The 24,505-nt window shown below is 36.0% G+C and overlaps 2 protein-coding genes across 3 annotated transcripts; both read left to right on the top strand.

Annotated features, from left to right (window-relative positions):
- LOC114297347 (putative anion transporter 4, chloroplastic) lies at positions 1 to 15,306 on the top strand. 2 transcript variants are annotated; one of them, XR_014350857.1, is made up of 9 exons: positions 1 to 571; positions 1,214 to 1,440; positions 1,564 to 1,930; positions 2,296 to 2,340; positions 2,449 to 2,595; positions 12,882 to 13,105; positions 13,524 to 13,661; positions 13,759 to 13,792; positions 14,947 to 15,306. XR_014350857.1 is itself a non-coding variant. In XM_028241762.2 (8 exons), the coding sequence occupies exons 1-8, from the start codon at positions 125 to 127 to the stop codon at positions 15,129 to 15,131; spliced, it is 1,590 nt and encodes a 529-aa protein (XP_028097563.2). In that variant the 5' UTR covers positions 1 to 124; the 3' UTR covers positions 15,132 to 15,306. The 2 variants fall into 2 exon arrangements, 1 of the variants encoding a protein (XP_028097563.2); XM_028241762.2 differs by lacking the exon at positions 12,882 to 13,105.
- A 129-nt stretch (positions 15,307 to 15,435) lies between these two features.
- Positions 15,436 to 21,492, top strand: LOC114297346 (calmodulin-binding receptor-like cytoplasmic kinase 2). The gene is made up of 7 exons (XM_028241761.2): positions 15,436 to 15,728; positions 16,808 to 17,101; positions 17,735 to 17,991; positions 18,165 to 18,333; positions 18,584 to 18,673; positions 18,939 to 19,237; positions 20,965 to 21,492. The coding sequence occupies exons 2-7, from the start codon at positions 16,834 to 16,836 to the stop codon at positions 21,274 to 21,276; spliced, it is 1,395 nt and encodes a 464-aa protein (XP_028097562.2). The 5' UTR covers positions 15,436 to 15,728; positions 16,808 to 16,833; the 3' UTR covers positions 21,277 to 21,492.
- Positions 21,493 to 24,505: the final 3,013 nt, after the last annotated feature.

Genomic DNA, 24,505 nt, shown 5'->3' on the forward strand with positions numbered 1-24,505 from the left:
AATTTCCTTCCGAAGAAAGGAGGCATTAGTTAAGTTAAGATAAGCACAATTGAGCCCAGCACGCGAATCTACAGTTTCCTTTGTAAAATGACCAGCATCTCGTTACTCTTCTTTATTCCACAGCATGAATATATCACTCACTCTGACTCGATCATTCCTCCGTTGTCCTTCCTCCTCGTCTCCGACGACCTTTCAAAATCCTAAACCCTTCAATCCCCACCCATCAAACTCCACACTCTTCTTCAATCGATCATCCTCATCTTCTTATTCGCGAATCGCACTTTCACATGGCGCTTGTAAAACTAGCAATCTCACACTGGTTCGACTTGGGGAATCTGCGAGAGATGCTCAGTTCTTCGCCGGAGATGAACAAGAAGAAGAAGAAGAAGAAGAACAAGTGGTGAAGGAGCCGAGTTTCTTCGATTTCGTCAGTTCGGAGAGAATGAAGGTGGTGGCGATGATTGCCTTGGCTTTGGCACTCTGTAATGCGGATCGAGTTGTTATGTCGGTCGCCATTGTTCCTCTCTCACTTGCCAACGGCTGGCGTCAATCTTTCGCCGGCGTTGTCCAGGTTTCCTCTACTGTTTGGTTCATAGATTTGTGTAATGATTTGAAAAGAAAAAGGGAAAAAGAAAAATGAAAAGGTGTGTGAAATATAGTTTCGATGTACCTTGTGCCTTTCATTTTCTCTTTTCAAATTCTCACCCAAATCCCAAACACAGCATGAGAAAATCTTTGTTCGTTTTGATTTATTGGGCTTTAAATCGTGTGGATTGTTTATGCACAGATTTTAATAGGTGAATTTATTGGTTCTATAAGAATTAATGGTGTTTTTTTTATCAAATATTATTAAAAATATCACTAATTATTAATTTTTAGTGACTTATTGATAGTTTAGCTCGTTTGTATTGCTTTTTATCTTTTCAATTACTTTGATAATTATACTGTCTTCACTTTGCAATAAAGTTTATTTATTTATTTTCCATAGGAAGAATACGACGATTGAAATTAGTACAAGAAAAAAAAAATTATTTGAACAATTGTTTTCCTCATTTACACTTGCTTATGCTGTTGTTTTAGGCTTTAGTGAAGTTAATCTCTGGAATTTTTGAACCCACAGTGTGTTCTATAAATTTGCCTAATCATTTTTGTTACAATGGTATCGCTTGATGTCTATTGCTTCTTAGTATTCATTACAAGTCAATAATGGCAGTCATCCTTTCTCTGGGGTTACATGATATCACCAATTGCTGGGGGGACACTTGTGGACTATTATGGCGGTAAGGTAGTCATGGCATGGGGTGTGGCTTTATGGTCACTGGCCACCTTTCTTACTCCTTGGGCTGCAGAAACTTCTTTATGGGCATTACTTGCTATGCGAGTTTTGCTTGGCATTGCAGAAGGCGTGGCTCTTCCTTGCATGAACAATATGATCGCAAGGTATTGAATTTCTAGAAGTTCCCTTTTCAATGATACTGATGTAAAGATTCACTTCTCATATAGTTAAAAAAAATTGGTGAAGATAACATGTTGAGCAGTTATTGTTTCGACCTTTTCTTTTAGATGGTTTCCTCAAACAGAACGATCGAGGGCTGTTGGTCTTGCAATGGCTGGATTTCAGCTTGGAAGTGCTGTTGGACTCATACTTTCTCCAATCCTTATGTCACAGGGCGGTGTATTTGGACCATTTGTGATATTCGGATTGTTTGGATTTTTTTGGGTTCTGGTATGGCTATCTGCAACATCAAGCACTCCTGATCGAAGTCGCCAAATATCAAGATACGAGTTGGAATACATACAAAGCAATAGGCAAAAGTCCTTTGTGATGGATAATAAATTGAAGACCGCAAAAATGATTCCTCCTTTTAGGCGCTTGCTTTCTAAGCTGCCAACATGGTCCCTAATTGTTGCAAATTCCATGCATAGCTGGGTAATGCACCCATGGCTCTGCTTAATTTTTTCTAACAATTATTTTCTTGAGGTTCTCAATTACGATGCTTGATGATTGTGTTGCCCTTCCATGATGCTATTACGTTCAATTTTCTTCTTCTTCTTCTATGAGTGTTCTATGTCTGTTGACTCTAAACTTACCCAAAGTTGATTTGGTACAGCTTAACTAAGGAAGAATGATATACTAAGAAGGAACCCTACAAGCCACTAATTTAATTTGTGAATATATACCCAATACAATTGTGTGATTAGGTGTCTAAAGTATTTGAATGCTTGTGTACATATCTTTCATTGTGTAGATTATATGATTTTTTGGGTACTGATATTCTTTCCTTCTTCCTACAGGGATTCTTTGTTATTCTTTCATGGATGCCTATATATTTTAAAACAGTAAGGCCATAGCTAGCCTAAAAGTTGTAGTTTATCAGCAATTTATCACATACTCAACAAGTGTACTGATTTTATGAGAGAGATGAAATGCATTTCTCTTTGTTCTAGATATATCATGTTGACCTCAGACAAGCAGCTTGGTTTAGTGCTGTTCCATGGAGTATGATGGCATTGGTAGGCTACTTAGCTGGTGTTTTGTCAGACATGTTAATACAAAGTGGCATGACTGTCACTTTAACTCGCAAAATCATGCAGGTGCGCAATTATTATAAGTGGTAAATTTTTGTTCTTAGTTTGGGAATATTTATTTCCCTTCCTAATATCTTGGTTATAATTTATATCTACAAAACTTTTAACAAGAGCATGGAAGACTTTCAAAAAAGTAAAAACATAACCAAAGACAACTTCTATTAACTTTGTTTCCACCTCATAAAAATGTATTTGCTAGTAGTCATGGTCCATGCAATGGACTCATGAACATCATGCATGTGTAAGTTTTTGAATATTTTTGTATATTCAACTGAATAATTGATATAAAGAGTACATCACTTATATAGAATTCTAATCTCTAAGCCTAAGGCCAAGTTTGGGAACTTGTAAAAAAGCCAAAAAGTCAAAAAGTTACTCAAAAAGTTAAAAAGTTAACACTATTCACCAAAAGTCAACAATTACGGCTGCACAACTCCCAATTCGAATTTTTCCCTACAAATCAATTTTTATAATTTTTTATTACACATTTTTTCATAAAAAGTCAAAAAGTTAACCCAAACATCCATATTTTCAACTTCAATTTTTTAGTCCAAAAAGACAAAAAGTGCACTTATTTAGGACACCCCAAACAACCCCTAAAAAGGAAATACAAATTACACAGAATATTTACATAATTACAACCGTTCAAAATTCCTAAAATACAATCAGTGTGCTTGGTTTGAGTTTTCTAGATTAAGTTTTTTGAAAACTGAGTTTTTTGGTTTTCGTATTCTTTTGTTTTTAGTGAATATTTTTTGAATTTTAAACGTTTTTTTTACTTTTTTAGATGCACCTTAGTTAGATGTATCTAAAAAGTAAAATATTTGTGAAAAAATATTTTAAAAAAATTAATAAATACATAGAAATACAAAAAAATGTACTGAATTCTTGTATTTTTTTTTTTTTTGTATTTTTTTTATTTAGTGAATTTTTAAAAGATTTTTTTTACATTTTTTTTACTTTTTAGGTGTATTTATGTTAGGTGTGTCTAAAAAGTAAAAAAAAAAATTGCTTAAACTATTAAAAAAATTTAGTAAAAACAAAAAAATACGGAAAATAAGAAAGTAGAATTTTCTGAAAAGTGTTTTCTGAAAAATGAAAGCAAGCTAAATAATTTCTAAAATAATAGACAATATAGGCAAATAGATTCTCACACCCCCGCTCAAACTCATGGTGTTTTAGTAGAAAATACTGAGAGTTTGTCACAAAAAACAAAACCAAGCAATGGTGTGAGTATTGGTAAAGAAGTCAGTAAGTTGCAGAGTCGAAGTGACAAACGGAAGCAAGATAGAGCTAGATTGCAGATGCTGGCGGACGAAGTGGCAATCAATCTCAATGTGTTTCGTTCGTTCATAAAAAACAGTGTTATGGGCAATCTGAATAGCACTTCGGTTGTCACAATAAAGAGAGGTCGGAGAAGACTGAGGGGCCTAAGTCAGATAAGAGACTACAAAGCCAGATAATTTCAGCAATAGCATGAGCCATAACACGATACTTAGCTTCAGCAGTAGAACAGGTAATAACAGTTTGTTTCTTGCTTTTCCAAGAAATCAGGGAAGCCAAGAAACATACAAAAATCAAAAGTAGACTTGCAATCATTAACATCACCAACCCAATCAGTATCAGCATAGGCCACCGAGTCCAAGGAAGAAGCAGAAGATAAGAGTAAGCCTTGAAAGATAGTACTGCGAAGATAGCGAAGAATCCAAATCAGAGTAGCCCAATGTGTAGAGCAAGAAGTAGAAATGAATTGACTAACCACATGGACAACATAAGCAAGATCAGGGTGAGTAACTATCAGATAGACTAAGCAACCCACAAGCACTTGATATAAAGTAGGATCTTTCAGAGGAACACCATCAGTAGTGTTGAGCTACACATTAAGCTCAATGGGGGTATCAGAAAGCTTAGTATTAGTAAGACCGGCACGATGAATAATCTCGTTGGCATATTTGGCCTAAGACAAGAAGTAGTCATTGGGAGAAGAAGTTACCTCAATACCAAAAAAATACCGCAATGAGCTCAAATCCTTTATTTCGAAGGTGCGTAAGAGATGCTGTTTGACCTCAAAGATAGCAGAAGAGTCGGAACCAGTGATGATTATATTATCCACGCACAGTAAGGGCAACAAAACCAGTAGAGGTGTGGAGAAGAAACACGGCGGAGTCATGGACACAAGGATGAAATCTAAGCTCAGTAACAATTGTCTGAAAGCGATCATACCAAGCATGAGGAGATTACTTCAAACCATACAGAGCACGTCGAAGTGGACAAACTTGTCTAGAGAAATGTGGAAGGCCAGGTGTAGACAGTGTTTTTAAAGGCTCAAGACACATAAAGGCGCTGAAGGTCTCTTAGGGCTTAGGCGCAAGGCGAGGCGCGGGCTGTATTGAAGCAAGGCGCACAGTCTTAGTAAAAAATAGATAAATTAACATAGACCAATCATTCACAGTACTTAGACAATTTTTTTTAAATAAAAAGTAATCAGTATAATGTAATGTGTGATGTGATGAATTAATTATTTGTATTTTTTTTAACAGAGACTCATCTCAAAACAAAGGCATAATTGAAAAAAATAAGGGAAAAAAAAAAACAAGACAAGCATAAGAATAGACTCTGTTCTACTCTTTCACCAAAAATTTGGCAAATTGAAGTTATCATTTGTTTAGTACATTAACCATCACAAAAAAAATAAAATAAAATTTTAAAACAAAATGTTAATCTTAGTTCGGTAACAAGTATACACAAAAGAAACAACAGAAACAATTATAAAGTAGAGGGACAACATCCACAATAAATACATAAGTTAGCTTAATTAAAAAAGGAGATACTCATAGATTTCATAATTAAAGTAAAATAAAATAAAATAAAAAATAAGAAGAGAGAGAGACAATCGAAGTCGAAGCAAGAAAAAAGAGAGAGAGAGTCGAAGTTGAAAAAGCAAAATAAAAAAACAGAGCAAGTCGACACCACGAAGAAGGGAAAGGAGGAGGAGGAGAAGAAGAAAAGGAAGAGACGACACAGTGAAGAAAAAACAACCAACGAAGAAGAAAAAAGGAGGGGAAAAAAAAAAACCAGCCGAAGAAGAAGAAGAAGAAAAACTAACCTGGGAGTAGGGATTCGAAGTTGAGAGAGGAGCCCAGTCAAAGTCGAAGTCGAAGTCGATAGAGGAAGAGACGTCACAGATTTCTTCTTCGATAGATTAGGGATTTGAGTCGTATATTGATTTGGGTTGGGTTGGGTTGTGTTGTGTTGTATTGTATGAGTTGTAATCCTGTGTGGTTGGAGCCTCTCCCACATAGATCACAGCTGTAGATCAGAATGAAGAAGAAACCAAAAAGCTCCTTAGGCTCGCGCCTTGAGCCTCTCTGCGCCTGGTCTAAGTCGCGTCCAAGGCGCGCGACTCATTAAATGTGCCTTGCCTTGGTCCCCTTCAGGCGCACCCCCTTCACCTCGATGTGCCTTGCGCCTAGGCGCTCTTTTAACAACACTAGGTGTAGACACTCTATTTCGACTGCCCTTAAGACTTGGGCGTTTCATTGTAAACACTCGATGATGAAAATGTTAAGCTGTGCAATCTTTTGAATCTTCAGCAAAAGAATTCGGTTTTGAGCTTCAAACCCAAACCTTGTACCCCATTTGGACCAAAACTTATTTTTCTAGCCTGACCACTCAAAGAGCAACAAGACCAAAAGTTGATCGGCGGGCCACATATTTGGGCCAGCTGGCCATGTTTAGCGAAGCAGATATTTCTACAGCAGCAGGTTGCTCCCATGCACGGCCGGCCATGTTTAGCGAAGCAGATATTTCTGCAGCAACAGGCTGCTCCCATGCACGGGATTTGGTTTGAAGATATTTCCGACGTGAGAAGTTGAAATTCTATAAATACAGCACCTCCCCTCTGAGTTTAGGGTGAGAGAACTTAGTGAGCAAGCATTTCCAAAGGCATACAAAGCATTCTCTAACCTCTTGAATATAGATGCACCATTGAAGCTTGAATTTGAAGCCTTTGGCTGAAGTTTTGATACTGATTTCAAATACTTGAGAGTGTTTGGATTGAAGTTTGTGAATCAATAAGCTCTTTCTCTTTTCAAGAGGTTGGTCTTTGAACTCTTTTTATTACCTATTCTTTTACTCTCTTGTTCTTCATCCTCTGTTTTAAATACTGATTTTCAGAGTGGTTTTAGGCTTTAAAATGTGATTTAAACCTTGTTGAAGGTGGAAGGGTTAGCCACCCTTCCATAGGCTTATCCATTAGTGATGTTCTCTTGGTGCTCTTCATGCTTTTGCTTCTTTTTCTTTAATTTTAGCACTATTTTAGATAGTTTTGTATGAATATGGATCGTATATATGTGTTTAAAGCTTTAAATAGTTAGTTTGATTTTTGTCTCTCTCTCTCTTCTTCAAAGTTGTTGTGAGCTCTGTTCTTGTTTCACCTTTGAAGCATAGAAATGGATGTTTCATCCTTATTCCATGAGTAGGAAGATGAGCTTACAACAATTTATTTTTTTTATAGCTTTCGTTAATTTGCTTAGTCTTCTTTTGATTTTGCTTTGAAGCCATATGAGAGCTCTTTCATTGGAGGTATTAGAGGCTCTCTTTTAGTTCCTTTAGAAGCATGGAAATGGATTTCAATCCATCTTCCATGAGTAGGAAGAAGAGTCTCTCTGCTTTCCTCAATGATGTAATCTCTTGTTTGTAAGCTTTATTTTCAAGAATGGCTTTCTTTAAACCTATTCTCTCTAAATTTGGGTACTTACTCACTCTTATTTCCATGAGATACAGTAAGCTTCATGTCATCTCTTTGAATACTTCTTAATTAGCCTTTGTATCTATTAAATATTTTGCCCCGTTGCTTCATTAATTATCATCTAAATACCCTTGGGAAGCAAATCTATTTGCTCCTTGAAAATCTTCATGATAGGAGGGAGTAGGAAGGATGAACATTCTTTGGAAACCCTCTGTTTTGCTCTGTTCCAGTTTTGTTGTAGCAGGTTTTTCCCCAGAAGTAGTGGCTGGACGGCCACCATCTTGTACGGCCGACCACCTTGTTTGTACGGCAGTGGTGGTTTTTTAGCAAAACAAAGCAGATCTTGAGGTCCTCTGACTGTGAACAGGGCAATTTCTGGCAGTAAGCAAAGGAGGTTTCCAGAGGATGTTCTTGTTTGTGTGCATGCAATTCTCCACCTTTCGTTCAACTCCTTTAGATTAGTTGCTTTGTAATTCGTATTTGTAATAATTAATTAATATATTCATGTTTTGTAATAATTAGTTAATTAGGACATTCAGACCTCTTGTGAAGAGGGCAAATTTGTAACACTTGATTTATATCTTCCAACCTCTATTTATGTCCCTTTTATTTACATGCTTACCGTGGTTGTACAAAGCATCATGTTTTCCTTCATCATTCCCATGCTTTGTATCCATTTTTACATACATTAAGGTTCGGCTCATCATCCTTGATATCGTTATCATTTCCTACTTGATTATGTGCGCTACCTCATGTTTTGAGTTGATTCACATATCATGTTAGTAGCCAAATCTAGTAGTTTGCAAGTGGCCACTACCCAGCCAACATGGAATTAACACTTGTTTACAGTTGCGAAGGGCATACGGTTGCAATAGATGATGCGATAAATGATGTTTTAGCAAAGGTGCAATAGGAAGGAGAAAAATATGTTTTAGCAAAACCAAGTTTGACTACTTGTTTACGGCTGTGAAGGGGATACTTACGATGGGAAAGATCAAAGTCGTCAGAAGTAGGGGGATTAGCAGCAAAGGCAAAGACAACTGGTGGAAGGAGAACCTTGCAACAAGAATAGACTAACAATGGAGGAGATGAAGGAGCAGGAGGCGGTGCAGGAGGAGATGAAGGAACAGACTCATGGGGTTCAGTAGGAAGGGATTCAACATGAGGGGTCGTAAGAGAAAAAAAAAAGGGGTAAGCTCAAGGGGAACAATAGAAATGTATTCATCAGGAGGGACCTTAGAGAGAAATGGATCAATGCGAACCAAATCCTCTTTAGAAACCGGAGCAGTGATAGGAGGAAGATCAAAGACAAATGTTCAAGAAGGCAACATGGCAAAAGACGTAAAGACGACGAGAAATAGGATCATAAAAGCAATAGCCTTTTTGAGTAAGACTATGGCCCTGTTTGGTAGAGCTGTGGGAAAGTGCTTATAGCTTATGCCTAAACAGCTTATAGCTTATAACTTTCAGCTTAAGCTGATTTCCAGCTTATTCCTAAAGCATCTCCTGCCCCACTCAAAGAATAAGCTGTTTTCTGACTTCCACAAAGCTATAAGTTATAAGCTATAAGTTAAACCAAACACATCAAAATAGCTTAAATTAAGCTGAAAGCTGAAATAAGCTGAAATTAAGCTGTACCAAACAGGGCCTATAACTTAAAAAAACACACAAGACAGACTAGGCACTAAGTTTGGTCCTATCTTTTCGGGGAAGAAGTACAAAACAAGCAGACCCAAAAACACAAAAGAGGGAATAATTGGAAAGTTGAGAAAACAAAGCCTCATAAGGGGACCGACCAAAAAGAAGTGGAGTACGCATACGGTTGAGAAGAAAAGTAACAGTAAAAACTAAGGGTGTTTACACTCAGTTCAACCATTTTGAGCGAGCATATCAATACAAGACATTTGGTGAATGGTACCCATGGTGGCCAAATACTCACAGAACTCAGTCTTAAAATATTCCCCACCCAAGTCAAAATGTAACAATTTAATAGTTGACCCAAACTGTGTAGTGACCATAGACTAGAAAGTACGGTATATCTGGTAGAAGTCAGATTTATGAGTCATAAGGTAAACTCAAGTATAACGAGTGTAATCATTGACAATAGAAACATAGTAAGCAAAGCCCCCTTTAGTAAGAATAGTAGAGAGTCCTTAGACATCAGTATGCACAAGAGAAAATGGGGTAGCGTATTTTTATTAAATGGTAAAGTTGTCATTTTCGCAAGTTTGCACCCCCGACAGTCGGCAATTTGACTAGGAGAAACTTTACCTGATAATCATGACTGAGCTAACGAACATAAACGGTCAACAAACAAATGGCCTAATCTAGAATGCCACAAATAAAAAAGACTCGACTGAGAATCTAACTGAAATGATGAACTGGAGAGATGGACAGAGGGAGATGCAAACTTTCCACCATATAGAGGTCTCTAACTCTACGACTGGTCTCAATCTGTTTCTTGGACTGTCGATCCTGCACATAACAAACAGAAGAAGAAAATATAACATCATAACCGGAAGTATCAAGTTGACTAATAGAGAGCAAACTGATAGATAACTGAGAAACATAAAAAACAAATGGTATAGTGATAATAGACATAGCAGAGGGTAGAACAGACCCAACAAAGAGGACAGACATCAGACCCATTTGCAGTGTTAACAGTAATAGGAATTGGAGGAGAATGACAGTTATAAAGTAAGGAGAGATGGGGAGTCATATGATGAGAAGCACCAGAGTAAAAAATCCAAACCAAATGAGAAATACCTAAAGAAGAACTAAGCAAACCTAAATGAAGAGAGGTGAGAACGGAAGCAGATGAGGATAGGTGGGAGGTAGACAAGATATGTTGAAGCTGAGCAATTAGAGCACTCAAGGAAGCCAAATCAGGATTTGGAGCCAAAGTAGATGCAGTATAAGCGGCTGAAGGGCTAAAAGGATTCTGAGTAGGGGCTTGAAATTAGGATTGAGACTGTTGAGAAGTCGCACAGCCCTTCTTTGGGCAGTTATACTTCCAGTGGCCCTTCTGATGGCAAAAAGCACACTCATCTGAAGCCAAGGGCCCTTTCTTGCGTTTGGCGGAGGCCTGAAGAGGTGGGGTCGATAGCAGCGAAGGTTTGGCAAGAGCCAAGAAGACAGATGGAGAAAAAATCTGACTAGTCATCTTAAGACGAGTTTCCTCGAAAAGGAGTTCACGAACAATATCCACAGAAAGAAGAGGAGACCGGTGAAAGATGCCCCCACGGGTAGCCTCATACTGAGGGGAGGGAACTGTTAAAAATTGCACCAAATGGCCCTCTTCCCAAAACTACAAATAGGCATCTAGTACCTTAAGACTAGACGGTTCCATGAGAGCAAGCTGATCCTAAAGTCCCTCCATCTCAATGTAGAAATCCTGAATAGACCGATTTCGCTGATGAGCATTTTGAATAGCTGTTTTCAACTCATGCCATTTGGCAAAATTGGACTGTTAATAAACCCCTTGTAAATAGTCCCAAACCTTCTTGGCAGTAGTATATTTGGAGAACATCATCCCAATGCGATCATCCGCAGCATTATGAAACCAAGTCAAAACTTGGGCATTATCACAATCCCAAGTGTCACAAGCAGTCCGATATCCATCCTTTTTTGATCCAATGGATGAGAAACAGAACCAGAAACATGGTCCCATTTTTTTCGACCAAGCAAAAATATTTTCATAATAGTGGACCAATAAGCATAATTGATTCCAATAAGTTTGCAAGTTATAAATTGAATTTTGTCGTCAGACGTGGTGACAATAAACCAAACCAAACCAAACCAAGCCTTAAATCCCATCAAATGGGGTCGGCTACATGAATCCTTCTTTTCCACGCGGCCCTATCAAAGGCCATTTCATTAGTCAAATTAAGTAGATTCATATCTCTATTTATAACGCTAGTCAACGTTAATCTAGGCCTACCCCGTCCCCTAACACTTCCATCTACCGTTACAGCATCGCATCTCTTCACTACTGCCTCTGTTGGTCTCCGTTGAATATGACCAAACCATCTCAAATGATTCTCTCTCAACTTATCTTCTATTGGTGCTACTCCTACCCATTCCCGAATACACTCATTCCTAATCATGTCCTGTCTAGTCTTACCACACATCCACCTTAGCATCCTCATCTCAGCCACACTCATCTTATCTACATGATGTTTCTTGGTTACCCAACACTCCGTCCCATACAACATAGCTGGTCTAATAGCTGTTCTATAAAACTTACCTTTTAGTCTAGTGGGTATTTGTTTATCGCACAATACCCCAGACGCACTTCTCCACTTACATCATCCCGCCTTAATCCTATGGGCCACATCTGCATTAATCTCTTCCGCTGTTGTGATAATCGACCCTAAATAACGAAAATGTTCACTCTTAGGCAGTTCTTGGTTCTCAATCTTCACTTCTCCTCTGCTTTCATTGTTACTGTTACTAAATTTACACTCCATGTACTCTGTCTTAGTTCTGCTTATCCGAAATCCTTTACATTCAAGAGCTTTTCTCCAAATCTCCAACTTTGTGTTAACTCCTTCTCTAGTCTCATCCACTAACACAATATCGTCTGCAAAAAGCATACACCATGGCACGTCATCCTGAATATTTATAGTCAACTCGTCCATAACTAAAGCAAAAAGATAAGGACTTAAGGTAGATCTTTGGTGTAACCCTACAGTGATAGGAAATTCATTTGTTTCTCCAGCTGGCGATCTAATAGTGGTCACCACCCCTTCATACATGTCCCTAATCACGTCAATGTAGCCTTTTGTCACCCCTTTTTTCTCTAACGCCCACCATATTATATCTCGGGGCATTCTGTCATATGCTTTCTCAAGATCGATAAACACCATATGAATGTCTCTTTTCTTTTCTAGTGACCGCCATTCCTGCGTCTATCCTTACCACTATAATAAAGTTTAAAACCAGTATCCTCAATTTCTCTAGCTTTCTCTCCCGTCCACTTAGTTTCTTATATGCAAGCTATACTAACTCTCCTCCTAATCATAACATCTACCAATTCCATCGTCCTACCAGTTAAGGTTCCTATGTTCCAAGTGGCTATCCTAAACCTATAGTTTTGGACTGGCTTCTTTACCCGCGCTCGTCCAGAAAAACGCGGAAACCTTTGCCCATTTTTCACCGCACCCAGGCGTCGATGCGGCGCCCCTTGCTCACTTTTCGAAACACCCGGAGACAGGCGCAACGCATCACTTGAGGGGAACGACCTAGCATTTAAACGATTCAAAGTAGGATTCATTTTCATAAGGGATCCGAGCGGCTTTTTTTACGTGTTGGCTGTCGGCTACCTAGCACACAACCCTCCTCCTTAACCCGGGCTTGGGACCGGCGGAGTTGTTAACAACCCCGGCGGAGTTGACGTGGTGACAATATTATGAAAAATTATAAAGGGCCTAAATGAAGTGTATTAGAACCAGTTAGGTCAAAATTATAATAACCAGAACATAGTTAGGTCAAAATGATAATAAGCAGAGTTTTGACCCAATCATCCACAAATATCAATTAGAGAGCGGGAACCAAGAAAGGGCTTGATGTCGCGATGCTGAACCAGAGGGAGAGAAGATGAAGACGAACCAGAAGGATTGCGACTTCAGACCAGAGATGTCGCGACTTCAGACCAGAGATTAGAAGGATGTCACGACTTCAAAGAACCACAGAGAAGGCCTTCTCGACCGACACAGGGAGGGCTTTGACCAACGAGTTCAAATGAAACCCTAGTTCTGATACCATGTAAGTTTCTGAATATTTTTGTATATTCAACTGAATAATTGATACAAAGAGTACATCACTTATATAGAACTCTAATCCCTAAACCTAAAAAGGAAATACGAATTACACAAAATATTTACATAATCACAATCATTCCAAATTCCTAAAATACAATAATTCCTAAAATAATGGACAATATAGGCAAATATATTCTCACAGTATGGTTGTCCAATAATTTATTTTTTAAAATTTGTTTCTAATTTTGATGCAACAAGCAATAACCAATCATTGATGCTGGTTTCACAAAATTGCATATAACCTGGAAAACTAGAAGATTGAATTGAAATATTTCCGTCTACATTTGTTTCTCTTGTTTCACTTCTAGATTTTCCTACTAATCATGTGATATAATAAGCATCGAGTATATCTTTACTTGCAGTCAATTGGTTTTGTTGGTCCTGGGATTGCTCTCATTGGTCTAACCATGGCAAAGCGCCCATCAATAGCATCTGCTTGGCTTACTTTAGCTGTTGGGCTAAAATCATTTAGTCATTGTGGGTTCCTTGTGAATCTTCAGGTTAGTGTACTCAGAAAAAAATCACTTGAAATTAAGAACAGCATAAATTCTGTTTTCAATCACGTCTGACCTTATCTTCATTCTTTTCTTTGACCAGGAGATCGCGCCACAGTATTCTGGTGTTCTACATGGTACTTTATCCATTCTAATGTTTTTTGATGAATTTGATTTGTCTTTGAAGTATATGATGACTTGAAAGTACTAGTAATAGCTTAAGAATAACTTACAACTATTTTTTGAACTCATATGAGGTCGTCTCAGACTCAAATCAGTTTGATAAATTTGATTTGACTCATTAATTGAAAGTATACCGTGTCTTGGTCAGAGGTCATATGACCTGTTGCAATTGCAAGTATGATCCACCCTATCCTTGTGACACAGCTTTGAGTAAAGGAAAGCAATCCCTTCATGTGTAGCTCTCTCCTAGACCCCGTTGTAAACGGGGAAGCCTGTGTACTTATTTGGTCGGAAGGAATTGATTGACTAAACATCTTTTGCTTCCCCTTAGATTAGAGCCAGAGGGCTATTGCATGCATGATTGTTTTGTGATAGGATGCACTTTAAGCATGATCTCGAGTCCCCTATCAAAAGGCAATGGGAAACACATATTGATTGCATTAATTGTAGCAAAAACAAAAATAGATGATTCCTTGATATATTTTCAGACCTGGCCCAAAATATAAACAAAAACAAAACATATTAGAGAGCTGCAGAAAGACTTGGGCTCTGTTTGAAACCATTTTCAAATGGGTTTTCCACTTGGTAGTTTGAATATGATGTTTGGATAGAGTTGTGGTAGTTGTGGAATTAATTTTCCACAACTCTATAGAAAACTCTGTTTGAGAGCGCGATTTTCGAAATTTGGCCTAACCGGTCGTCTCACCAGACGTCCAGCCGGTTGACCGGAACAGTGCAATTTTTTTTTTTTTTTGCAATTGATATGTTAATTTTTATATATACAAAAAAATTATTTTCCAAATTTTTTAAAAAAATTTATGTGCTTTAATAGAATTTTGAGTTGTATATTTGGTTATGAGTTGTAAATTTTTGTATCAAATATCAAATGTCACATCAAATATTCCCCACTTATTTCAAAACTCTTTTCAAAACTCTTTCACCAAACAAATTTTCCACATTCAAATTATAATTCCAAAACTCACAAACTCAAAATACAACTCATACTCTCAAATCATATTTACAAAGCTCTACCAAATGCAACCTTGATCTTCTTGATATAAAGACTTTCTAATGGGGCCTAATTATATATACTTTGAATTTGTTCTAGGTTTGTCAAATACCGCAGGGACATTTGCTGCTATTGTGGGAACAGTTGGAGCTGGTTTCTTTGTCGAATTAGTGGGTTCTTTCCAGGGATTTTTGTTGTTGACATCACTGTTGTATTTTTCGGCTGCTCTATTCTATAACTTATTTTCTACAGGAGAGAGAGTCAATTTTGATGAAATTGGTTAGATCATCATCTACAAGTGTGATAATTTTCCATTGCTACTTATTATAAAGGGACACATTTTTTTATGAATGAAATAATATGTCGTAAATCCCATGTAAGTTATTGTAGATGTGTTGTAATGTAGTTGAATATAAAGAACAGCACGTAGAGCTATATTAAATCATTGTCTTGTTATAATTTTTTATTCTTTTTGCATGGTATCAATCACTGACTGTTCTTCAAAGGTTTTCTGGGAATAGTTATACAATCTGGAGTAGTAATTTTTTAGCCATAGTCTATTGATACATATATCTATCTTCTATTTAGATTTGCTGATCAGTTCTTCAGTTGCTTTGGCTCATTTCAGCAACACCATCTGATGCAGTGTGAATGGTTGAGATTCGGAGACAGTATCATTGGAATGCATCAAAGGTTTTGGAATGGAAAGTAAGCAAGAAAATCGTGCTGCTATATTACTGTTTTTTGGGGGGGCTCCTTCAGTCAATATGTGCAACAAAATCCAGCTTGTTAGAGTTGAAAGACTTTAACCCTGGTCAAGCGCCCATTGAGGAGAGTATTAAGGAGTGTGCCCACCAGGCTGCCCGATGACTTGCTACAAAGTAATAATATATTAACAAATTTGTAGTTAGATTATAATGCATATCTGTCCATAAATTTGAACTTAAGGCCTCACAGGAGTCATCAAATGGGTCTTTTATTTAAAAATTGAAAATTATGTGGTTTAAAAATTATTCTCCCTTCTTCAAAATTAAAATAGGGAGTAGCTTCTTTTTAGTCTATAGTTTGAGTATAGACTAGAGAGGTGTAGTCTAGTTTGTGAGTCTCAGAATGAGTTTCATTTGATGATATGACTTGTTTATCTATACACCTTTATGAATAAATTCATGAAAGAAAGAAAGAAAGAAAGAAAAAAAATGATCCGATTCTAATAATTACATGATTTTGTTATGTTTGTCAATAGATAACATTTTTAAAAATTATACTTATTATTCATTTTTATGAAGTCAAATATAATAAATTATATTATTACAGTTATCAAATCCATCCGTGAAATGAGCCGGGTATGAGCCCACTTGAGCTTAGATGTTAATATTGTAGGACTCTAAACACAGCCCAGTTCAATTTGAATTAATCATTCATGGCAATGATATGTGGCCCCATCGAAGTGCATACACGTCGAGTTTACCCAACTTTTTAAAATCTAATTTTCTGTCCAAGTCCTTTTTTTTATCGGTAGTGTACCCTGCATTAATTAATATATTAATACTAGTTATGACATTATTATAGATTTTACTTTACTCATTAATCACATTATAAATACAAAAAATTTCTTAAATTATGTGACGTCATCAATTAATACACTAGTTGATACATTAATTAATGCATATAACATTATCATTTTTTTATTTCATTTTTTAAGCCCAAAAAAACCTTCTTGTCTCCAAATGTCTCTCAATCACCACGTAAAGCTTACTTAAACTAGTATTCAAACAAATACACTTGAACTTTGAACCAGTCTTATTCTCCATTTTATAACCCAATCCAACCAGTAATAATTAATACGAACAATAATTATTATCGAAATCACATATATTAAATCTTTATTTTTTAGCAGCACTGATTTAGTAAACGAAAGCAACAGACAAAATGTTTGCATTGAATTTTATGGTGTGACCAGACTTGGCACGGCCACCATCTCTGCAAATGAGGAAGACCACGGTGAGTCCGAGTTCAAGTCCTCGGGTGATCCAATCACGCAAAAGAGAACAAAACAGAGAAAATTCACAGAGCAGGCTTGCCAGAAATAATCAAACAGACAAGAACAATCATCAGATTCGGACGAAAACTCATCAATCTACCTTTACTGCTTACATCAGAGCTGCAGCCAAGAAAGTTGCTGTAGTTTTCACTACCATACTTTTCTGGCCAACAAGAAAACCCAACTCCAAGTCCCCTGATGTTAGAATTCCCAGTAAGTCACTCTTCTCAATTGGATCAACAAAATTACTATACTATATATTCATATATCATAATTTGCAGCCTGTGCTTTGTCGGGTAGTGTCAATTCTGATAAGTACTAAGTACTGGACCACTCAATTGCACAGTAATGCTATGTTTGGATGGAGAATTTAAGAAGCGATTTGGAAAGGAAAAATAAAAAGGTATGTGAAATGCTACAATTTCACCTACTTTCACATATTTTTTTTTTTCTTTCCCTTTCGAAATCCCTTCCCAAATCTCCCAACTAAACATATCATAAGTTGGTAGCGATTAGGGGCTCAACTCCGACCCAAATTTTAGAGGGGGTATTATTTTAATTTTCTAGGTGAGGTGAGGCTGTTATCTCTATAATATGTTGTGATGTGTGAATAGGATTACCAGGCATATGGGTTAGGTCGTGTTGATGCAGAGGTATGAAAATGAAACTTGATAAGAGGACAAAAGTACGGTCTTGTTCATACTTAGAAATATTAAAGATGTGGAATTTTTAGTCAAGCTGTCTACGCAATAACGCAATAATTTTAACTATTTTGTTGTTGTGATGAGAGTGCAGATTGTGGATTAATTTTTATATTAGTTATGCATTCTTGTATGTGGTCTGCAGTTTCAGTAGATAATTCTGCAGTAAGCAGCAGCAGCAGCAAGAGCCGGTCCAAATTCAAGTATTCCGATTCATATGGATCTTCATCTTCCAAGGCTGCAAGCAGTCAGGCGGGAACGATTGCTTTTTCCATGGATGAAATTTATAAAGCAACTAATAATTTCTCTCCGGTGAATAAAATTGGAGATGGAAGCTTTGGAACGGTGTACAAAGGGAAATTGAAAGATGGATCTTTTGTTGCCATTAAGCGCGCTAAAAAGGTAGATATTGTAAGCTACAATGCCATATTTGAACGTAAAAATTTGTGTTTCTTTTGTAATTAGAGCATGAAATTGTATCCAAATGGGAAAATTTAGACATAATGAGAGCTAGAATTATAATTGCACAGTAATTGACCATGCGTTTGAGTAATAATCTTGAATTTTTGTGGCAGGATCTACACGATAAACGCTTGTTCGTTGAGTTTAAGAATGAAATCCTTACATTATCGAAGATAGAACATCTAAATTTGGTGAGGTTATTTGGATATTTGGAGCATGGGGACGAACGGATTATTGTAGTTGAATATGTTGCCAATGGAACACTCCGGGAGCATTTGGATGGTAGGTCAAGCTACATATTCACCAACTTTTGAATATGAAAATCAAGAACATTTACAACAATTTTGTCTATTCCAGTTCTGAAAATTATAAAGTTGACCTTAATTAGTTTCGCAATGTATATGGTCCATTGTGGAAATCACTTTTTCCCTAGTAAATAATTGATGTTAACGCTTTTAAGATTGGCCTCAAAGTGTTTGTGAAAATGTTCATTTGGGAAAATTGAAATCAGGATAGTAATTTTGTTGTGCAGGTATGCGTGGAAATGAGCTTGAAATCGCTGAACGTCTTGACATTGCAATTGATGTAGCTCATGCTGTTACATATCTGCACATGTACACAGGTATGAAACCATCTTTTGAATCAACTACTGTCAATTTGACTTACGATTTCATCCATTTTTATTGAACCACCTTGAGATGATCAATGTATAGGCTTTAAAGTTCGAATTCTGGATTGTTGGGTCCATAGGAAACTTCCCCGGCCTTTGTTGTGCTGTGGAAGATCACAAAAACACAAATTTTGAAAACAAGCTAGTCAATCATTGTCCTTACCAGTTGATTGTGAAAAACATTGAAAATGCTGAGTTTTGGTCAGTTGTGTTACAGATCCTCCAGTAATCCACAGAGACATAAAAGCGTCAAACATCCTCATCACAGAGAAACTCCGTGCCAAAGTGGCTGACTTTGGATTTGCACGATCAGCTGTTGAAGATCCGGGAGCAACTCACATTTCGACTCAAATCAAAGGAACAGCTGGTTACTTGGATCCTGAATACCTCAAGACGTATCAACTTACTCATAAGAGTGACGTTTATTCCTTTGGTGTATTGCTTGTAGACCTGATGACAGGAAGGCACCCGCTTGAGCCAAGGAGGCCGGTCAAGGAGAGAATAACTGCAAAATGGGTAAGCAATTCAAAAAAAAAAAAAAACAAATAAATGATAGCTTACCAAACATGCTTTTAGCAGCAATAGCTTGTGCCTCACTTCCAAGTACATAAACTTTTAATTTTGTGAAGTGAAGTCCCACATTGCGGTACTAAAGTAATGTGTAGTATATAAGCATGAGGGTGCCCTAATGCTTAATGCTTATATACTACATGCATAATAATGCAAATTAGTTCTCGTCAATTTTTAAGGTTTTGGGTCCCTTTATATTGTGTTTTTGTGCATTTTTTTTAGCATAGGTAAACTAATTATGCCTATAACTGATATCCTAGCACCTAACCAAACGTATATAGGTATTTTCTTTTTCTGAAATCCAAATAAAAGAGAACTAGGATAAAAGTGCTTGAAACAGAAATAGCATAGGCCATAGAAGAGGTCTTGACATCTATGTAGGAAAGCACGTGTTGTGTAGAATCACTACCAGTAACCGAGCCTCCTTGTGCAACCTGGCTTGAGAGTTCCAACCATTGACACGGAATTTTGTCATGTCTACCTCTATACCTATTTTGGCCGGAGTCCTAAATTTTTAGGAGAAAACAATATCTTAGCATTAGCAAATAGTTTTTCAATTCAATAAATATTTAAATGAACATGAGAAGTATAAAGAGCACACATTGTATTTCATAGCTGTACCAAAACTAAGTGGGGTATTTTAGGTGGAGTTTGGCAATTGCTTTTTTAGTTGTGTTTTTTTTTCTTTTTTAGAATCTAAAAGAGCTGATGTGTTTGGTAATTGCTATAAAAGTTGCTTTCGTATTTGTGGGAAAAGTGACTTTTTAGTTGTTTTTTCGCTCATGACAAACATGGTTCTGCATTTTGGTTTATTTGGACTAAAAACATCTTTTCATCCCAACAAACACAATAAAATGATTGCACTTCCAACTATGTTATTGTCTAATCCCTAAATTTGAGAGAGAATTTCAAGCTGTTACCTACCAGGAAAAGAAATCTGGAAGTTGTGATCCTAATCTAAGTTTCACAGAAAGATCCAATGTAATGTGAGAAAGGACTGGATCCAAAATTCATGTCAATGAAGTGGATACTTCAAATAGCTAATGCTTTTAGAGTTCGGATTCTTCCTTGCAGTGTTTGTGGTGTTGACATAAAATAGACAATTGCTTTCTTGATCATATAAATGTATCTACCATAACTAGATCTAATATATGGCCAGCCAAATTCAAATTTTCTTTTTTCATTGAGTTCAGGAAAGAGATGTAACAAATCAGAGTTTGGTTCCTATTTCTCACAGACATCACATGACACCTCTGTAATGTTAAAAGTTGGAGTCACAATCTGCTTTATGTTTGCATCACATGATGCTTCTAACTCAAATCACATCGTTCATGCTCTCTTCGTATTACCCTTGTCTCATGTGTTGCAAATTAGAAATTCATCACACGGCACCTTTATAATTTCCATGATTAGACGGTCAACACTTCCCCTTCACAAGGGAAATTATCCAAACAAATCCGACATTACTACATAAGTTTTTTTAACATAGTATTCAACAAGAATGAACCTACTTCTGTAACTATGAATTTGTTTTCTTTACTTTGGTGGTTCTGCCTTTTTTTTTTTTCTTTTTTCTTTTTTAAATTTGATTTTAAGTTTGAATTAGATGGCACTATTGATCAAGTGACCATGACAGATAATCAAATAGAAATAAAGATGATCTGTGTATGCAGGCAATGCAAAGACTCAAAGAAGGAGATGCAGTAGTGGCAATGGATCCAAGACTACGAAGAAGTCCAGGATCAATCATGGTTGTGGAGAAAGTTCTCAAACTGGCTCAACGTTGCCTCGCCACTCAAAGACAATCAAGGCCCTCAATGAAAGACTGCGTCGAGGTATTATGGAGGATTCGGAAAGATTTTAAAGAGAACGTTTCCCTTGCTGCTTCCACTTCTCATCAATCTGAAAACATTGATTTAAGGAAGGTTAATCGAAATATGTTTGGAATTGAAGACAGTGACGCCTATCAATTCCGTTCTGCTTGAATAATTCAATTGTGCAAATTGTTGTTATACAACTGTTTGGTTTTTTGTATATTCCCACATTCTAGGCTTTGACATGGTTTTTTGACTTTTAAGGTGGACCAATAAGTGGTTACCCTTCGGCTTATAAACTAGATCATCAGGATGTGGGTGAGTCTGATTTTTGTCAAAAAGCTTTTGTTAAATGACTTTTAGTCTTTGTTCTATATTTCACTAAAACTCTGTGGCTTAAATTTGGAGACAAATTGTTCATAGTAACCTAAATTTTTTGGTAAGTTGAGAGGAATAGGTTCCAAAGTCTTCATTAGAAGATGGAAAAGAAATGAAAATTGGACTATTCATCATTTTCCCCCTCTATTGTAAATAGGCTGTGCTGCTTTCAATGTTAATTTCGCCATATTAAAAATTCAAAATCACAGAAGGTTCCATTAATCAACCGGTAACTTATTAGAGTTCTTGTACCTGATAATTAGGAGTTTGATTCTCTTCACTTATGTGTAAATTGAGCTCTGACTCCCAATTTTAGGAAAGAGTTCCACATTTAATAATTATTACTGGTATGTGCCCATCCGATGAGCCGTTAAATTTATACCATATAAATCTTGATTTTAATTCTCTTTTTTACATGCTTTTTTTATTTATAGAAAGTTACAAAATTATTTTTAAATACTTCTATTTTTTTTTATTTTTTTTTTCAGCTAAAAAATTATTAAAATAATCACTTCTCCAGTGAACCCTGTGGTTGAGTGCGCGATCACAAGGAGTCCGTGGGAGTTTTTAGCAGTGATGATAAAGCATCTCTCTTCTTCTTTATTATTGGATCCATATATATCTTGTGATTTATTTATAATTTAAAAATTGATAATAAGATAGTATAACTTAAAATACTTTACTTTAACTTCTAGATAATCAAAATTTTAATTTATTTAAGTTATCTCTACCAACTAAACTGTAAATAAAAATTACATCAAATAATTTGACACAAGCACTCAAAATAAAAAATAAAATAAAAATAAAGATTAATAAGCTCTTTAAATAAGGTACAATTACACCAAAGTGGTATCAATAAAAGTTAAGAGAATTTTTTTAAGGTCATTTATATTAAGATTTTATAAGATAAATGGCATATATTATTTTCATAGTAGGTTCTTCAACATTTTCACAAAAAAAAATTTAACTAAAAGAAATTTCAACTCAACTCAGAGAAATTTTAGTCTCGATACAAAAAAAAATTATTAAGAAACCTTAACTAATAAAAATAATTATATTTGACCTCTCATACTATACAAAGTTAAAAAGAGATATTTCACTAGTTTTTTTAAAAATTAATTATATATTAATAAAAAATAATTATTAATATTTATCATATCTTTGTAATTATTTTTCTTGAGGTTATTTGCCAGTTAAATAAAGGGGATTTTTTTTTAAGGTCCCTAATAATAACAATTTAGAGGCTAAAGGACACACAAAAAGATAGTGATGCCTCACGTCCCTGAAACAACTTGGCGCGCGTTTTTAATTATTTTGTGGACCAAAATACCCTCGCCAAAATCAACACAGAACCAAACTCATTCCGACGTCTCAGTTACATTCCAAACATCCAGCATCTTCACGAACAGGAGACCAGCAGAATTAGGGTTTCAACATCATCTGCACCATCGACATTACAGCTTCGTTATCCTCTCCAAAAATCATTCTCATTCCTTCCTCACAAATTTCTCTGACTTAGGTTAAAGCTTCGTTTTCACGGCTCATCATCATCTCAGTCCATCTTCGTCACGTCGCATCTTCATCGCGGGCCATATCAGCTCATCATTCAAGTTTCATCCTAACTCTGGTCAGTTTTTCTACAATACAACTAGATTTTCTCTGGAAACACAGTTAATAGCATTTTATAATAACCTTTCATAAATTAGGGTTTCAATTTCGTAATAAAAAGCTACCTGCATTTGAAAAAATTTATTTCTGTGTATTTTGAACTTATTCTTCAACATGTTTGTTTGATTTTATCTGTAAATTTCTCTAGCATTTGAATTTCTCTGATTTTTGATTAATGTAATTTTCTTCTTTCAATTTTCCCTGGCAAGTTTATTTTCACAACAATTTTTTGTGTTTTTATCTTATTCTTGAACATGTTTCTGTAATTCTGTCTATAAATTTTCCTGCTCCGTAAATTTCTCTGTAATATGTATTTTTAATTGCAATGTCTATCTTAATCTAGAATGTCTATTGCTTTCTTGCCTCTGTCTTAAGTTTCTCTGGTATTTATAATTTTCTCTGACCACATCACATTACTTTCCTCCCTTGTGTCTTTGTCATTTTAAATTTTCTCTGGAATTTTAATATTGTGGATTGGAATGAATGTTTCTTCTTGGAATTTTCTCTGCCATATGTACTTTGAGAAAAAGTTATTTCTCTGAATTTTGATCTTATTCTTGAATATGTTTCTGTCATTTTGTCTCTGAATTTCCCTGCTTTGTAAATTTCTCTGGAATATGTATCCTTCTCTGCAATGTCAATTACACTCTTGCCTCTGTCTTAAGTTTCTCTGGTATTTATAATTTTCTCTGACCACATCGCACCACTTTCCTCCCTTGTGTCTTTGTCATTTTAAATTTTCTCTGGAATTTTAATATTGTGGACTGGAATGAATGTTTCTTCTTGGAATTTTCTCTGCCATATGTACTTTGAGAAAAAGTTATTTCTCTGAATTTTGATCTTATTCTTGAATATGTTTCTGTCATTTTGTATCTGAATTTCTCTGCTTTGTAAATTTCTCTGGAATATGTATCCTTCTCTGCAATGTCAATTACACTCTTGCCTCTGTCTTAAGTTTCTCTGGTATTTATAATTTTCTCTGACCACATCGCACCACTTTCCTCCCTTGTGTCTTTGTCATTTTAAATTTTCTCTGGAATTTTAATATTGTGGACTGGAATGAATGTTTCTTCTTGGAATTTTCTCTGCCATATGTACTTTGAGAAAAAGTTATTTCTCTGAATTTTAATCTTATTCTTGAATATGTTTTGTCATTTTGTCTCTGAATTTCTCTGCTTTGTAAATTTCTCTGGAATATGTATCCTTCTCTGCAATGTCAATTACACTCTTGCCCCTGTCTAAGTTTCTCTAGTATTTATAATTTTCTCTGACCACATCGCACCACTTTCCTCCATTGAGTGTCTCTATCATGGTTAATTTTCTCTGCTTGTGTATGTAAATTTTTCTTGCATTT

This window comes from Camellia sinensis, chromosome 14 (assembly GCF_055761805.1).
Source record: "Camellia sinensis isolate YWXY chromosome 14, ASM5576180v1, whole genome shotgun sequence".
Classification (NCBI taxonomy): Eukaryota; Viridiplantae; Streptophyta; class Magnoliopsida; order Ericales; family Theaceae; genus Camellia; species Camellia sinensis.

Bases quoted from the DNA above. Each gene is read 5' to 3' on its own strand.
- LOC114297347 (XM_028241762.2), top strand. From the start codon at position 125: ATGAATATATCACTCACTCTGACTCGATCATTCCTCCGTTGTCCTTCC. The intron at 13,662-13,758 runs GTTAGTGTACTC...TTCTTTGACCAG, and splicing joins GGTTCCTTGTGAATCTTCAG to GAGATCGCGCCACAGTATTC. The intron at 13,793-14,946 runs GTACTTTATCCA...AATTTGTTCTAG, and splicing joins GTATTCTGGTGTTCTACATG to GTTTGTCAAATACCGCAGGG.
- LOC114297346 (XM_028241761.2), top strand. From the start codon at position 16,834: ATGAGGAAGACCACGGTGAGTCCGAGTTCAAGTCCTCGGGTGATCCAA. The intron at 17,102-17,734 runs GTAAGTCACTCT...TGTGGTCTGCAG, and splicing joins CCCTGATGTTAGAATTCCCA to TTTCAGTAGATAATTCTGCA. The intron at 19,238-20,964 runs GTAAGCAATTCA...CTGTGTATGCAG, and splicing joins AGAGAATAACTGCAAAATGG to GCAATGCAAAGACTCAAAGA.